Here is a 16628-nt window from a genome sequence, read left to right as displayed (position 1 = left end):
GGGAATGACCATGATGATTTGGGCTGTAAATTGGAGTAGTTACGAACAACATTCTTCCCTTTTTATGTAAAGTTTGGTTGGAGACCTTAGGGAATGACCACGATGATACACAGACTGAGTAACTGTTATTTGGCTATAGGATAATGTAATTCCTGACATGGTATTTCTGATCATTCCACACTGCTTAAACACAAGCCATGGCAAGGCAGTTATCCTTGACTGATAACTGTTTTTTGACTTTTAACCTGTTTGGCTAAAAGGAGTTCACTCCCCAGCACACAGATGTAATGTAAATATAAATAATTAATAGTAATTAAAAACAAAAGGCTCAGGAACTTGGTGGCCAAACTCTCCTGAGCTGCTGGGGGAAGCACAAACCACCCTGCAGTGTGTCTTGCCTTGCCTTGGAATGTTAGTTTGGCATGCTGACAATCATGAATTGTCTTTGAAATTCTGCTGAAACCTTGTGCTCATCTTTTTTTCTTTCTTTCCCATTCTCAGCCATCCCTTCCCAGTGAAGTTGTTCACCCTCTGTAAAGAAGAGATCAAAAGGTCCAAAGACATCCGGAAGCTTCGCTCCAGCATAGGAGTGTGAGTTAATGAAATCAATCTTTTCTCCCAGAAAGTGAGGAGTATTTCACTTGCCAGATGTAACAGTGAGGTCTGGTTGATGTGGAATTTAAATGGAAAATACACACAGATCCATGTGATTGAAGGTTGTGGGAGTCTCATAGTTCTGGATGGTTGAAGTGAAACATATGATGTGATAAAGATGAACAAGGTTTAAAATTTTATAGTCCTAAAGATGCTTAAAGGGAATAACTTGCTTTTTCTTTGTAGAGAAAGAAAAAGGAATCATCTGCTTTTTCTTTTTCCCCTCCCTGCCTTTTTCCCAATGTCCATCTTCATCCTAGTTCTCAAAACTTACTTGTGCAGTTATAACACAAGATCTGGTTGTTTTCTGATATTTTCTAGATTTTGTGGCCTGATTCAATTTCAAGGAGACATGAGAGAGAAAGTTTTCTTCCAGTTGTTTCTCCTCCTTTGCCATCCCTTCCCCATAGTAAGTACTGAAGACTTTGCACATTGAAAAACTGACAAATGAAAAAGTATTTTACAAATTATTTTACAAATGAAAAATAATTCAAATGTGCCTTTTGGTGCCTTCTCTTTGTACACTAAGTCTGAGATGCAGACAGTGTGCTGAACTGTTGGTAAGAGAAGACTGAAAAAACCAAAAGTCCCGTTCATCTCTCAATCCTGGCACAAAACTTTTTAGGGATCTCCCCATCAGGGGGATCCTTGGGGGGTTTCCACAGTGGGGCACTGCCCAGGCTCCCCAGGGAATGGGCACAGCCATGGGGCTGCTTTGGACACAAGGACAGGGTGTGACTCCTGGGGATGGTCCTGAGCAGGGCCAGGAGCTGGCCTGGATGGTCCCAGGAGCTGGTCTGGATAATCCCAGGAGCTGGCCTGGATGAGCCCAGGAGCTGGCCTGGATAATCCCAGGAGCTGGTCTGGATGAGCCCAGGAGCTGGCCTGGATGAGCCCAGGAGCTGGCCTGGATAATCCCAGGAGCTGGCCTGGATAATCCCAGGAGCTGGTCTGGATAATCCCAGGAGCTGGCCTGGGTGATCCCAGGAGCTGACCTTGATAGTCCTGTGCAGGATCTGGCCTGGATAATCCCAGGAGCTGGCCTGGCTGGTTCCTGTGGGTCCCCTGCCCTCAGCAGCCCCTGTGGCCCTGGCCTGGCTGGTCCCTGTGGATCTCTTGCCCTCAGCAGCCCCTGTGGCCCTGGCCTGGCTGGTCCCTATGGGTCCTTTGCCCTCAGCAGCCCCTGTGGCCCTGGCCTGGCTGGTTCCTGTGGGTCCCTTGCCCTCAGCAGCCCCTGTGGCCCTGGCCTGGCTGGTCCCTGTCGGTCCCCTGCCCTCAGCAGCCCCTGTGGCCCTGGCCTGGCTGGTCCCTGTTGGTCCCCTGCCCTCAGCAGCCCCTGTGGCCCTGGCCTGGCTGGTCCCTGCAGGTCCTTTGCCCTCAGCAGCCCCTGTGGCCCTGGCCTGGCTGGTTCCTGTGGGTCCTTTGCCCTCAGCAGCCCCTGTGGCCCTGGCCTGGCTCTTTGCTGCCCCTGCCCTCCCTGCAGATCAGGAAGACCACGGCCAGCCAGGTGTACGAGATGCTGCTGACCTACAGCGACGTGGTGGACCCGGCCATCATGGAGCAGGCCATGGCCATCCTCAGTGACACCAACTGGTGAGTGCAGTGCTGCCCCAAAACGCCCCTGTGCCCTGGAGTGACCAAAATTCAGTCCCTGTGAAAGCTGGGGGGAGGAAACTGTAAGAAGTGATAGCTCAGGTTCAGCTCTTTATTGCTTCCACGACAGCAGAGCTGCAAGGAATTCCTCTGGTCTAAAGAGCTCTCCAGGATCCTGGCCCACTGGAAGGGGATGTATAAAATCACCATTAGATAAAGTAAAATAGCCATATTTTTCTAACAACATAAAAAGGGAGGAAATCTTGGAAGTTTTCCATGAAGCAGAGACTGGGCTGTGCAAACAGTCAAACTTCAAGTGCACAGACAGTTTCTTGGCATTTACAAGCACTGGCAGGATTTGGGGAAAGGAAGGATCTCTGCAAGCTGGAAAACAACAGAATTAGCAGAACAGCTCAAATCTCCCATGAAATGTAATTACTCAACATGCTACAAGCCTTGTATTCAAGCAAAGATTTGGAATTGGAGCAGTTTAGATGTTTCCCAGGATAGGATGGCATGAATTAAACAACCACTTCATAGAATGTAATTCTTTTTTGTTTTTTTTACTTACCTCCTTCCAGGGGCAGGGGAAGAGGATCTTGTTCTTCCTGAGCACGATCCAGTGACTTTTAGAGCAAAGGAATCATTCCATGAGCACCTGTGCAGTGACAGGAGCAGGGAACCACCATTTTTGGCACTGGATTTTCCCCTTTCTGCAAATTCTAGCATTGGGCATTATTAGCTGGGCAGGTTTGAGAAAATACAGAATTTTAAGATAATAATTAATTTATTCGTTTTGCTGCCTTGTTAAACATTTTTCCTTGTCACAGACCTGGCCCATGGGGCTGCTGCCCCAAACAGCAGTCACAGAGAACAGACAAATGTAGAAAAATATAGAATTTATTTAGTCATTATATTAAATGGCTTTTTGTGTTCATTGACATTTCATAGAAATAAATTTATCCCAGACAAGCTCAAAGAACAAATACACCTTAGTGGTGGCTGACAGTTGCAGATTGCAGTTACAGTGTTTGACTTCTGTGTGGTTTCCAGTTTATTTCTGTGCTTCAGCTTAAAGAACTTTATATTTGTGAAAAGAAAGCTGAGTTTATCATTAGGAGGAGTGGCTGCTGCTCTTTTTCTGAATTTTCCAGTACAAAACTGGAACAGGAGTCTCAGGTTTGAAGGAGTGGTTGCCAGCAGCTCTGTCTGTGGTTACAATTCCTTGTTTAGGTGCAGGTGGAAGTTTAGGATTGTGTTGGGTGTGACTCAGAGCTCCATTAGCAAACCTGCATTTAAGGGCAGGCTTGCTCAGGAATTGCATAAGGAATTTGTTAGCTGACACTGCAGGATCAGCTGAGGGCTGTCACCAGGGATGGGTCCAGGGCCAGCACTCACAGTGCTACAGGAAAAGCAGTGGAGTTCAGCTCTGCTCATAAACAACTCACTCCTAAATCAAAGCAAAACACTTCCCCAGAAAAACACTCCAGAGAAATGAATATTCTGGTTTCACCCTGTCATTTTTAGGGTGTGCCTGGCTTATTCTGGCTTGGAGCAAGCCCTGAGTGCCCTGCTGCACGGTGACCAGTGCTCTGAGATCAAAGACAAAGAGCTCATTTACTCAAAATGTAATTGTTTTATCTTGGTAGATTTGAGCTATTTGCAGAAAAAGAGATTTGAAGTTGTTGCTGAGTGTCTCAGTGAGCTGCTTGTTTTCCTCAAGCTCTCCCAGTGCTAAAATAATCAGTCTAAATTCTGAATTACCTTAAGTATTAGCAGCAGGAAGCCAAATGAGAATTTGAAGGAGTATGATAATTACTGGGATGCACATACTCTCCTTGGTGGGACTCCAGAGACTTTATCATACAGTTGTGTCATGCAGAGTTTAAACAAATTACTCTATAAATAATACACTTTGTTTAGCCACAAGAAAGTTTCCAGTGGTAAATAGGACAAATTGTCCAAGGTGTGAAAAAAAAGATTGAAGTTATTTATAACTCACCCTTTTTTCCTTTTTCTTTATAGAGGGGATGGGAGGGTTTTCTCCAAATCCAGTCATTTTGGAGAATAAATTAAATGAACTTCTAATCAAAAGAGTTGTACAAATAAGTGAGGTTTTTTAATATAAAACCTTGTAAAAGAATAGTCTTGGACATTTTATTAGCCAGTGGCTAATATTAGCTAAAATGAGACATTTTATTAGGCCTGTGGCAGATCTGGTGTGTATTTGTGGTTTATCTGACTCAGGGTGGTACAAACATGGTCCTTTAGCCTTCAAATGTGACACAACAAAAAACTCCTGCCTTTTGAAATGTGCACGAAAGGACACACCCATTGTGGTGCAGGGGTGACAGGGATCACTGAGGGTGTTTTATGGATTTTTTTGAATTAACTGGAAATCACCTTTGCTCTCCCAGGGAAGCAGAGCTGCCCGTGGTGAGGGAGAGACGAAACTGCCTCTGCGACCTCATGAAAGTGCCCAGACCCCAGCTGGTGGCCAAGGTGAGGTGGGAATTTTCTCCAGGGGCTGCTTTTTTCATGGAGGTGTCCCTGAGGATGTTCCCAGCCAGCTGCAGAGCACGTGGGCTGGCTGGAGCTGCTGCCTGAGGCCCTCCCAGCCCTGTTCCAGGGAGCATTCCAGGCTGGCAGCGCCACATTCCAGCCACAGATGTGCAGCCACTGCTCCTCTGCCCTTCCTGGGGAAGGGGAAACACAGGAACTTCTCAGTTTCAACAGCAGGATGATGACATGAGGTGGTGCAGACCACAGAATTGCAGCACTGCTGCTGTGGATGAATAGCATACAAAACCATAAAGTGTATATATATACATAAATATATATGTATTTATGTGTAATATATATTTTTAGATAGTTTGGACATGCCCACCCAGCTCAGTATTTCAGAAGTACAGAACGTTCTGCTTTGGTAGAGGTTCTAGGAGAGGTTTTTTAGTGTTTTAAAGAATATGTGTTACTGTGTAGATATAAATATTTATCTTTCTTTAAAGACTCATACTTAAGACACTATGAATACCCTTCAAAGACCTCCTGCTGCTCATAGCAGTGTCTTCACTCATTTTCCAGTTTTTACCATCTGCTTCTAGTACAATTTTAAGAAACCTCAGCTAACATTTTTATAATTCTGGAAAACAAGAGTCTGAACCTCCTGCCCAGCAAGGAGTTATTTGCAGAACAAAAACTGAGCTGAGTGTTGCTTTTAAAAGTTTTCTAATCAAGTAATAGAATAAGAGATCTTACAAGATAAACGCTCTGATCTCAAAAAACTCCTTCTGCTAATCCTTAATTTTTGAAAGCTGAGAGAAGACTGATACTTTAGGAGAGAACTGTCTTGAGGATAAACAAAATAATAAGAAATATCTAAAATATTAAGAAATAATAATATATAAAAATATCTAAAATAATAAAATATAATAAATAATAAAATAACTAAAACAATGAAATAATAAAATATCTAAATTAATAAGAAGTATCTAAATACATCTAAATCCAAGTATCTCTGAGGGAGCTGGTACAGGTGGGATCTGGATGTTTGGTGCTCAGTTTGGAACTTTCCCTCCTGCTTCCCTGCACATAAACAAACATTCAGTGTAACTTTCAGCACAGAGCTGAGCCTGCAGCTCAGGGTGCCCCTGAGGAGGGGCTGTCCCACCTGTCCCCATGTCCCCAGTGCTGCTCCAGCAGTGGGAGAAGCCAGAGAGGAGGCCAAGCATGGCAGGATAAAAAGGAGAATAAAATTGGCTTCATCTGGAATTAATACTTTCTAAATTACTGCTTTAAATTTTGTACAAATGAAATTTGCTGGAGGGTAGTTCAAGCCATGGGGTTAAAAGGACTAAATATTACAGCTTTATATTTTCTTTTCTGTTTGGGTTAGTTAATTACAGGGCTGGGAAGTGCCAGGACAGCCATGCCACAGGGAGCTGCAGTTCCCCCAAAAATGGCTCAAAATCCCAAATTTCCCTCCAGAAAAATTGAGAATGGGAGGGGGGGAATTTTTCCTCCTCCCTGTTGTGCCCAAAGCCCCCCAGGATGGATCCGGGATGGTCTTGGGTCTGGGGTAAATCTGGGATCCCAAATCCTGCCCAGGGAAAATGGGGGGGGTTTAGAGGGAGAGATCTCCCAAATTCCCAGGACAAATGGGGAGTTTAGGGGGGTTTTCCTCAATTCCTGTGAAAAACAGGGGGTTTTCCCCTCCAATTCCCAGGAAAAGCAGGTGGTTTGAGGTTTTTTTTCCCCTTGTTTCCTGGAAAAAACAAGATTCTCCAATTCCCAGGAAAAACAGGGAGCTGGGGGTTTGTTCTGAGTCTAAAACTCCCCAAAATCTCCCACTTTCAACCCAAAATTCCCCCCTCCCTGGGAATTCCAAGGTGAAGGTGTCGGGTGGGGGGAGCAGGGGACTGCTTGCTCCAAGTGACTTTTCCTTTTTTTCCTTTTCCTTTTCCTTTTCCTTTTCCCTTTTCCTTTCCCTTTTCCTTTCTCCCTGGCAGAGTTCAGCATGAGGAGAGCAGGTCCTGCTGCTGCTGGGCTGTCCTGGAGCTCCTCAGTGGTTCCAGGGTGGGAAGAGGCTGAGCTGTGGCTTCCTGATCCATCCTGACACCTGAGCCCTGCACTGCTGGGCAGGAGAGGCAGAGCCTGGCTGAAAGCCCACATGTGCCACAGGAAGACAAAAATCCCTTGTTTTCAGTTTTTAATGTTGCTGTCTGGCAGGTTCTTGTCATGCTCTGTCACACTGAGCTGGCTGGTTTGGTGTCAGGGGTTTGGACCTCCCTGGCTGGAGCCTGTGCTTGTACACACAGCAAGAATTAAACCTGACCTGCTGCACTGATCTCTTCCAAATTTATTTTTCAGAGGTGAGAATGGCAACACTCAGTGATACTGAAATCATCCCCAAGCACCAAGTGTCCCTGTGGAAAAGTCTGTCATTCCTATGTCATTGTCAAACCAAAAAATCCAGGTTTCACTTCAGCTGATGTCAAAGCCTCTCTTAACAACTCTTTATGTAACTTATTCAGACAAATTGTTTTTAAACTCAGTTTTGAAGAAGGTGAGGCAGTTCTTTAAGCAGCTCCAGGACTGCTAAGAGACTCCAGACTGCCAGGACTCCAGCTCATTTCTTCCCCCTACAAAATGAAATCACTCTGAAATTGATCTTTAGTGAGATCAATGTAATGGGGAGGGCAAATGCACAGGCCACATCCTATTGTAATTACACTGTTATGTTATGGCTGTAATTAAATCCCACTATCCCAGTAGTTGAACAGTGGCTGTGTGTGTATTGACACCTCTACAGATGTGAAAGGAAGGGAAAATTCAGGCAGACAAGCTAAAACCAAGCCAGTTTCTCTGTGAAGTAAATGCTGCAAAGTGCAGGCGTTCAGTTCCAACCTGGCTGGCTCAGACTCTGGTTTTGAAGAAAGTAATTATAAATGAGATTATTCAATGCTTCTTAAGGATTCCTGCAAGCTGGACTGGGAGTTGGAATTAGTGGAGCTCACTGACTGTTAATCACAATTTACCAGTCAGACTGAGTGATGTGCAACAGTAAGAGTAGTAATGCACCCAGTAAAAACAACCAGTAATAACTCCTAATGTGCACAGTCAAAAGTAGTGCACACAGCATTACCCTGGTGTAACTGTGACCTCCCTTACAAAGGGGTTACTCAGCCCAAAGATTAAATGAACAAAGCACAAATGACTACAAAGTTCTAAACCCCTGAAGAATTTGGTTTTCCTGCACCCAGACACACAGAGAGCAGCACTGCCTCACCTTGCTTTAGTTAAAGTGATAATAATCCTTCCCTTCCCTCAGGTTCAGCGTGGCCAGGTTTGTTTCAAAGGCTCCACCTGTCAAGTCCTGCAAGGGAAGAAGAAGGAAATGAGCTCAGACTCATTTCAGGCTGCAGCAGGTTTGGGTTATTGATTCTTTAGGCCACAGGAGAAAGTCCCATTTGCAGAACTAAGCAAATAAAGGTTCAGGAAAGTTTCTATTCAGAAATTGAAGGTATTTTGAAAATTTAGGGTTCAGATCAGTGTTGGGGGGATATCAGAGAGCTCCTCCCTCTGCAGTGCTGCTCTGGAGCACACAAAGCTCACACAAAGCTCTGCTCTGGTGTTTGCCAACTCTGACATTGGCAGAAAATGGACCAAGGCATTGAGTTGGACAAAACAAGGGGTTTGGGTGGATTCTGAGCACTGGTTAGGTTGTCTGATAAACAAGCCCTTCATCAGGCAGATGAAGTACTCTGCAGAGTTAAAGGTGTTTCCTTTTGAGCCCCAGTCAAGTTATCAGGACAGGAACTGACTACATTTGGTCCTTGAGCAACCTCAGTGATGTCATTAAGAAAACAGGGCAACTTCAGCATTCCTGAGCACCTCCTGCAATCCTGAATTACTGGTCTTAAGCAATGTCACCAAAAAACCCCCCAAAAATTAATGTTTGTGTGGTTGGCCCAGAACAGCAAGAGTGAAATTTTAACTGTGAATGTTTAAGATGGGAAGTAACAGAAAGGGAATCCCACTGAAACTGGAATTGAAGGAGTTGGAAAAAAAATAACCTGCTTTATAGAGGAGTTGAAAAAAAATACATAAGAGACCAGATGCTAAATTAAGTGGGAGAGTTAAAGACAAATCTTTCATTCCCAGAACACAGGAAAAGCCAGGCAGGACTGTACAATGAGAGATTTAACTACAAATTTTCTGAAAACTTTATACAATCAAACTACTTTAATTGCTGTGACAGAAAAATAAAAATCCCTTTCATTTCCAGCCGTTGGAATCCAAGCCAAGGCAGGGCACAAAGCAGCATTTCCAAGCATTTTGCTTTTACCACCAAGCAAGAGCAAACAGGGAGCACAAACCCTTGGGTGAAGTGGCCCTGAGCAGCTCAAGCCACACTTTGATTCTCTTCAGCAAAAACTCACACAGATAGCAGAATTCCAGCTCCAGCTGCCTGTGAAGCCAGTATAAAATGAGCAAAGATCAGAGGATGCCTCCTTCTTCAGAAGGATTTGCTCTGGTACCAAAGCCATGCCAATGCTCACAAGGGAGGAACTGCCTGAAAAAATAAATGAGCCAGTGCTGCTCCAAGTACATGGCCAAGAGAGTCACTTCTTGTAAACAGGCCACTTAATAAACACATCTAATCTGCAAAATCACCCTCTCGGAGCTGCAAAGGAACATGCAGGTTTTGTGTGTGTCAAAAGGAAAAATAATCCCCTACCATGAACAGCAAAATAAAAGCCAATAAAGCCCCTTAAAGCACACATCCTTCTTCAGAAAATGGTGATGAACTTAGGTTGGTAAAGAACAAGCAAGCAGAAAATGCTCAGTGGCCATCAGGGGAAAAATAGACTGAAATCCCAACTGAAGTCAGAGCCCAGAGTTTGCAGACAAGATGTTGTATAATAGTCTCATTGTAAGGGCTTCACAGATTAAATGTGCTTTAGAACAGGTTGCACAGATGTTTTGTCTGGGGACTTCCACCCACTGTTCTATGCAGTATGAAAAATTAAATTAATTGTAATAGTACTTGCTGATCCAAGAGTTTATCAAGCAGCAGCACAGGATAATGCCCCAAGGCACTCCCAGTCTGGCTTTACAACCCAAGTTCTGAGCCCAGAGCTGATCAGGGGGTTGGGAGTGCCAAGTTAAGAGCAGGCTGTGCCAGAGGAAAGGAGATCCAGCTGATCCATCCCTGAAGGGATCAGCACAGCCTCAGAATGTCAGTGTTGTGTGGAGCTGCAGGTTTTTGTTGCTGTCAGAAGGGTTTTTATTGTTTTTTACCGCTCCAATGTATTTGCTATTTTAAATCTTCTGTGTTACAACAGCAGAAGAACTGCTGGTTATCATCTAATGATATTATCAGGGCAATTAAACCAGTTGAAATAAGTTGCCACAGTCAGATAGAGAAGATGCCTCAGAACTGGCAGGGCCAAACAAAATGCTTTTTAAGATCTGATTTAAAAACAAAGCCTTTGCCATGCATGGGGCTGCAAATTCTTGGCCCAAAGGAGGCTGAGTCCATGTGCTCATTGGGGTATATTTGGCATTGGGCAGGGAAGTACAACAGATCCAGTCCCTTCACAGAAGCTGTCCCTTTTTGTATTCTTAATTTTACCCAATACTCCTGATTTAAATCCCAAAATACCCTGCACAATCAGTCTGATTTTAAAAGCCATTCAACTGTAGAGCAAAAGCTTCTGGGAAAAGACACATACAGTGAATAGAAACTCATTTCCCTGAGGAGCAAATGCTGCTCCTGCAGGTGAAGCCAAAGGTGGAACTCACCAGCTTCACACAGATCACGAAGGGTGGAGTTGCATCCCTGAAGTGACACACAGGAATTTTTGGTTTTGGTCTCTCCTGCAGGAGGAAGGGGTACAGAAGCACTCAGGTTACTTGCCAGCTTGGTTTTAGGAGCTGCTAAACTCTAAAAGGGGAAAAAAATGTGTTGAGCTGTGATGCTGAAGAGACCTTGCTCATTCTCTCCCTGTGTTTCAGTGCCTGTCACATTTCAGTGCAGTTGTGTGAAGTTACACCAAATCTGAATTTCTGTTCCCAAGAGGAGCAGCTCTCACTGCTCCTCACCTCCAAGTTCTACTTCAGCCCTTTCCCAAACAATTCCCTCTTTGATCTGATGGCAATGTGTGCAGCTTCAATGGCTTGTCCCATAACAAACTGTTACTCTTTTTTTGGTTAATTTTTTGCCATTTTAGTGAACTGCATCCATTCCTGTGCCCTCAGACAGCATCAGAACAGGCACCAGTGCAGAGAGAGGAGGATCTCTCTCTCCTGCTGGGAGCTGTTAAAGGGCTAAAGCTCAACTGGGACTTCACCCCAGATCCAAGCTGCAGGATTTTCCAAGGATTCACAACAGCTGCATACAATCTTTACAGCTGATCTGAGAAAATGGGTTTGTTTCAGGAAGACCAATGCCCAGGATGTGTGTCAGTCACACTGACAGCATTACTGAGCTGCTGGGCAGTGGCTCCCCAGTATTCCAGGCTGAAATGCTGATCCCATTTGCTCCCATGCAGCTCAAAGCACTCAGTGTTTTCCCAGTATGGAATTGTACTCCAGGCTAAGCACAAGCTGTACCTGAGGAGGGGCATCCTGGCCCTCCTTCCCTCAGTCCCACTCCCATCAGACACAAGGATCTGGCAAGCTCAGGGTAATTTGATTCACAAGAAAACTTGTTGGAAAACTTTAAATTTTTAGTGTTCCTTCCCATTATCCACCATAAACCGAATTCTGCTCCCATTTAGAAGACACACCAGTCAGTGAAGACTGTTTTACCCCATCATCAGGATCCTTTCAGAATAAGTATTTTTGTCTTTCTAAACTGACTTTACTGAGTGTGAAGCTGACAGTCCTGGCTCCAGTTTGCATTCCAGTGTCCGCTCCCAGCCCTCCTTCTGTCACAACCTCTCTACCAAAATGAGCTGCTGGACAACACAAGATCAGTGACAAATTCCATCATCACATTCCCCAGGACACTTCTAGATCACAATAAAGAATGCAAGAGTGCTTATAACTCACCTCAGACTCCTCATAAGTGTAGAATCCTTTTGTTATTTTCTTTTCATCAACATCACAAAATGCAGTTACCTGGAAAACAGCAGCAGAACATTTCAGTAGCACCATTTCACCTGTAATGTAGCTATGAGCAGAGCTGCAGGCATGGGATGGACACAGGAGTGGGGCAAAGCCCCCTGGGCCTCCTTTGGAGCTTAAACCCTGATTAAATCCTTCCTGGGTCTGTCTCAAGGAGTGGAGAAAATTCTGCAGGTGTCTATGAGCACATTCTGATCTAAGTCACTGACTGCATAAGGGAACACCACCAACCCCATCCTCAGGGAGTAAACTCATCCCAGAGACCAATTTCCTCATTTTGGCACTCCACTAACACCCAGGATGAGATGCAATAAAAGCCTCTCTCTTCCTGTCCCCCCAAGCATGGGATGTACCCCCAGACACCTCAGGACCACTGCTCTGGGTGCTCTGCAGTACCAGCCTCAATTCCAGGGCACAGCACACCAAATCTGGGAATTCCTATGGTTCTGGACTTCAATTTCAACTGAAAAGTTCAGCAGATCTGATGTTTAAGCACAAATAATTACTGCTTCACTTTGCTTATTCTTTACTAGAGTTATGAAAGCATTATTTGCAGCCCTAGGTGCCAGATATTTCAGATGGGTTTTTATTTGCATTCCTCATAAATATGCAGGCAGAACAAATGCCTGCCATCTAAAATACACAGTGGCCTCATTTTTGAGAGCCACTAGGTTGCCAGGAACATTTGGGAAGACTTTTTAAAATAAACATGGCTATGTTTTCCTCTGACTTCCGTTGGATCTATCCACATTATCTACATGGAGCTCTTATGCTGAAGCAGAGCAGTTGAGATAGTTAAGGTCATACAGAAATCAATTATTCTGGTGAAAGCTGGATAGCAGCTTTCATATCTTTTTAATTGCTGCATTAAAAATTGATTAACAACACTTACTGCTGAGAAAATCTGAAAAGCCAAACAGCTGTTTATTAATTTATTAAGTTAGAGAAGGCTGAAAATGTTGGCTGGCTTTCCATGTCTAAAATCTCTCTCACACATTTTCTTCCTGTGATTAAGATGGTTTTCTTTTACCTAAAGTGACCTCATTCTGTTTGTGTAGAGGGTTTTTCTACTACCATAATATCACTTCCTTCATTAAACATCAATGGCAAGAGAATGCAAACAAAAGTATCAAGGGACTGCAAATAAGGCAGCAAAGCACCAGTGTCCAAAGCAATGAGGGAAATGAGGGGATAAACTGGGCAGGGACAGTCCTTGGAACCCCTTAGAGGGACACAGGGAGACCTGGAGAAGACAAAACAGGCACCAAAAGAAGAACAGAACATTAAGGCAATATGGAATTTGCACTCTGGGGCTGTGTGAGTGAGGAATCACATCAGGAGCACAGCCAGAATTTGCTTTGGGGTTACACAAAGGACATGAGCCCTGTGTCAGCACTGGAATGGGAATGGAAGGGAAGGAGGAATTCAGGAAGGTGCTGGAGATTGTACAAGGTGTTGGTGGCTGGAGCAGCTGGGTTACACAAGCAGCTCCTGCACAGATGAATCCACTTTACATCCCTGGCCCCATTTCCATGCCCACTGCAATGCTTTGGGGTAGCTGGAAATTCAGATTCTGTGGATGTGTATACACACACAGATCTATAAATATGTGTGTACATGAAGGGAACCAGTAGAAGTCATTGTGGGAAGAGAAGTTCCCTGGCTTCATTCTCTTCATTCTGTGCTAACCACCTTTAAAATTCTCCAATATTCAGCAAATCTCAGTCCTACCACTTGTGTTTTACTGCCCTGGAAGCTGTGATCATAACAAACAATATTTAGCAAGATGTGCCTTCAACCCAACAGAGTTCTAGGAACAAAGTCCAATATGTTGATTTACTGTCCAATAAATGAAGCTATTTTTGGAGCTGATTATGCTCTTATAGATAATAAAAGCCAAAATAAACCACCAAAACTTATGACACAAGGTAAACAGAAATTCCATTTACACTTCTCTGTCAGTAACTGAGAATTCAGCTGCAAGATCTGTGCTGGAAAGTTTCACTGTTCACCCTCAGTGTGTTATAACCCAGTTAACAGAAACCCCTGAGTGGTGCCTGGACTTCTCAGCATGAATCAATTCCTCCCCAGTATCTAATCTCAATCTCTGTCAGTTTAGAACCATTTCTCCTTGTCCTGTCACTACATCCCCATGTAAACAGTCTCTCTCCAAAGGCACTTCTTGTACCACTAAATTGCCATTCATTCCAATTCTCCCTCTCACTCCATCACTCCAATTTCTGGGTGTAGAAAACTCTGCCCTTTCCCAACCCCCAAAACACCCCACACAAACCCCTCAGTGAAAAAAAGAACACAGGTGAGCCTGTGACAAATTTCCCTTTTTGATGCAAAGAGCTCAAACCCTTTTTGTTATCACTGAGGTATTTCCCTGTATAATTCTCAATGGGCTCAGGCAGCTTAGCCCTGGTATTTACAGTAGTAAAAAACAGGTCAGACTTGAATGGGTGATTTTCCTGCAGCCTGCACACCATGTGGGTGGGCCAAAATGTAAGGCAACTCTTTTTCTGACACACACTATTTATTTTCCAATTAAAGCAAAGCTGTGTTTGGAGTCTAAATACAGGACTTAGGCACAGTTGTTTATCCTATAAGGAGAAGCCAGGGCATCAGGCTTATGGGAGTTATTTACTTTATACACTATCAGGATAAACCCAGAGACACCTATTTATTTTCCTGCATTAATGGCTTTCTTTCTTGGAGCTTTTATGAAGAACATCTATCCACACATGAACTCCTATCTCCCTGTGAGAAACCATGAATTATAAAGCCATAAAGGAGTCTCCATTTGCTTTTTTTTTTTCCCCCCCTCTCCTTTTAGCAAAATTACTCTTTGGCAGTATGACACACTGAGTCCTCAGATCACACTTCAGTATTACTAAAATATATGAATTATTACATGGTTTTGTTTTAAACATGTATAAAAATCTGCACAATTACAAAAATTCCAAAGGAAAGGACACTGCTAATTCTCTCAGCTCAAAAGTGGAGGAGACAGCTGGGTCTCTGCCAGAGCCAAGCTAAGGAACTACTGTAAGACATTTTTATAAATATGGATTGCAACTAACAGTGGTGTAAGGGGAAAAGGAGAAATTGCCTTCTCCCTCCTAAGAGAAAGTTTACATTGCTGAAAAGATATTAACTCAGAAACAACCTCTGCTGGGGGAAGACACGTTTGAGGAAGATAAAAGCCCTTTTCTGGCTGCTCTTCCTAATAAATACAGGGGCTCAGCAGGGCCAGGCTGGGGCTATCAGACCTCCCTGGGGAAAGGAGATGGAAGGCAGCAGATCCTCCTCCAGTGACAGAAGGGTGCCGTGGGGTGCAGCTGGGGCTACCTGCCTGCTGCAGCTCTGCTGGGATTGCACAACCACCATTTAATTGTTTGTTTCCTGTGTGACTGGTTGGGTACTGCAGACGGTGTTTCCTCACACTTCCCATTCCACTCAGATTTCATAATGGAAAAACTGAAAGGTTTCATCAGCTTAATGATGTCCTTTTATGGTGAATGATCTTCACAGGATTTTATCTCCCCCATCTTGTTTTCACCTGGGGTCTGTAAAAGCCGTTTACAGAAAGCAACAACCTGCAATCAGCACATTCTCAGGTCTGGAAGGACATGAGAGGCAAGTTCCACATGGGAGAGTGAATAACTGAGTGGAACTTGACAGAAAACTGGAAAACCCTTCCAATAAATGGTCACCTGCACACTGTGACTTCCCCTTCCTCCTAACATCAGCTGGTGTCCTCAGAGTCACCTCCAAAGAGACAAAGGTGAGACAAAGACACCTCAAAATCCTACCGAGCAAAATCCAGAGACAACCTGCAAAACCCTACTGAGCAAAATCCAGAGACAACCTGCAAAATCCTACTGAGCAAAATCCAGAGACAACCTGCAAAATCCTGCTGAGCAAAATCCAGAGACAACCTGCAAAATCCTACTGAGCAGATCTTCCCTACTGCATTCCCTCCCCATCTCATGGAATCCCACAGCTGGTTTAAACTTCTAGTGAACCCTGTTAATTCTTCTATTTATAATTCTTTCATTGAAGCTTGTAGAAAGCCTCAGGAGCATGTTAATATACATCTCTGCAAGAGCAAAATCAATTTTGGCCATTCATGTCAAAACAAAGCAACTGAAAGCATTACAATGCAAGTTCACATAGATACAGCTAATGAAAAAACAGGACAAGAGCCACACAGGGGCATGAACAGCTTCTGCCATGCCATGGAAGCACCAGCCACAATCTGAGTGATTTTCTGTACCAGGAGCTGCTTTTATTTCCCCTCTTTAGCACTACAGCCAGGACAGTAACTGGGGATATCTTTAAATCCCAAGAATGCATTTCATTATTCCATTTAGACACCATTCCACTGAAAACAGCAGCAGCTTCCCCTTTTTGCACATATCCACAACAAAATCAGTGGAGAATTTTAACACCAGAATCCAACATGCAAAATCAGCTGCTGAACACTGGATATGAGACATTTCCCTTGTTATGTACAACACACACCTGCCTTCATAGGTGTGGGACCTCACTGCCAGAGACTCATCCCTGCAGAGGAAATCTGAGTGGTGCCAGGCACCTTTTGGGTGTGCACAGCTCTGTGCTGACAAAACAGAGCCTGCAAACAGCACTTCTCCCACATGGAAAAAACAGGGAGTTTTCCTGGCCAAGAAGCATTCACTACAGCCAAAATAAAGCCTTGATTTACCCCATGTCATTTTAGC

At 44.1% G+C, this 16628-nt stretch overlaps 2 protein-coding genes across 2 annotated transcripts in view; one reads left to right on the top strand and one right to left on the bottom strand.

The window, feature by feature from the left end:
• TBCD (tubulin folding cofactor D) overlaps positions 1-7093 on the top strand; it is a 124779-nt gene extending 117686 nt beyond the window's left edge. Inside the window, exons 36-40 of the mRNA XM_066565788.1 lie at positions 502-591; positions 976-1063; positions 2138-2247; positions 4665-4749; positions 6756-7093. Coding sequence (XP_066421885.1) covers positions 502-591; positions 976-1063; positions 2138-2247; positions 4665-4749; positions 6756-6767 — 385 coding nt within the window. The 3' untranslated portion in view covers positions 6768-7093. The remainder of the gene's footprint in view (positions 1-501; positions 592-975; positions 1064-2137; positions 2248-4664; positions 4750-6755) is intronic.
• The window catches only part of B3GNTL1 (UDP-GlcNAc:betaGal beta-1,3-N-acetylglucosaminyltransferase like 1), a 108480-nt gene continuing 94981 nt past the window's right edge, over positions 3130-16628 (bottom strand). Inside the window, exons 10-13 of the mRNA XM_066565789.1 lie at positions 11806-11874; positions 10555-10629; positions 8036-8122; positions 3130-5029 (exon numbers count right to left, since the gene is read on the bottom strand). Coding sequence (XP_066421886.1) covers positions 8042-8122; positions 10555-10629; positions 11806-11874 — 225 coding nt within the window. The 3' untranslated portion in view covers positions 3130-5029; positions 8036-8041. The remainder of the gene's footprint in view (positions 5030-8035; positions 8123-10554; positions 10630-11805; positions 11875-16628) is intronic.

The sequence above is a fragment of the Molothrus aeneus genome, chromosome 25, assembly GCF_037042795.1.
Source record: "Molothrus aeneus isolate 106 chromosome 25, BPBGC_Maene_1.0, whole genome shotgun sequence".
Lineage (NCBI taxonomy): Eukaryota > Metazoa > Chordata > Aves > Passeriformes > Icteridae > Molothrus > Molothrus aeneus.
The sequence above is the reverse complement of the archived record's forward strand: the minus strand, read 5'-3'. Positions and strand labels throughout refer to the sequence as shown.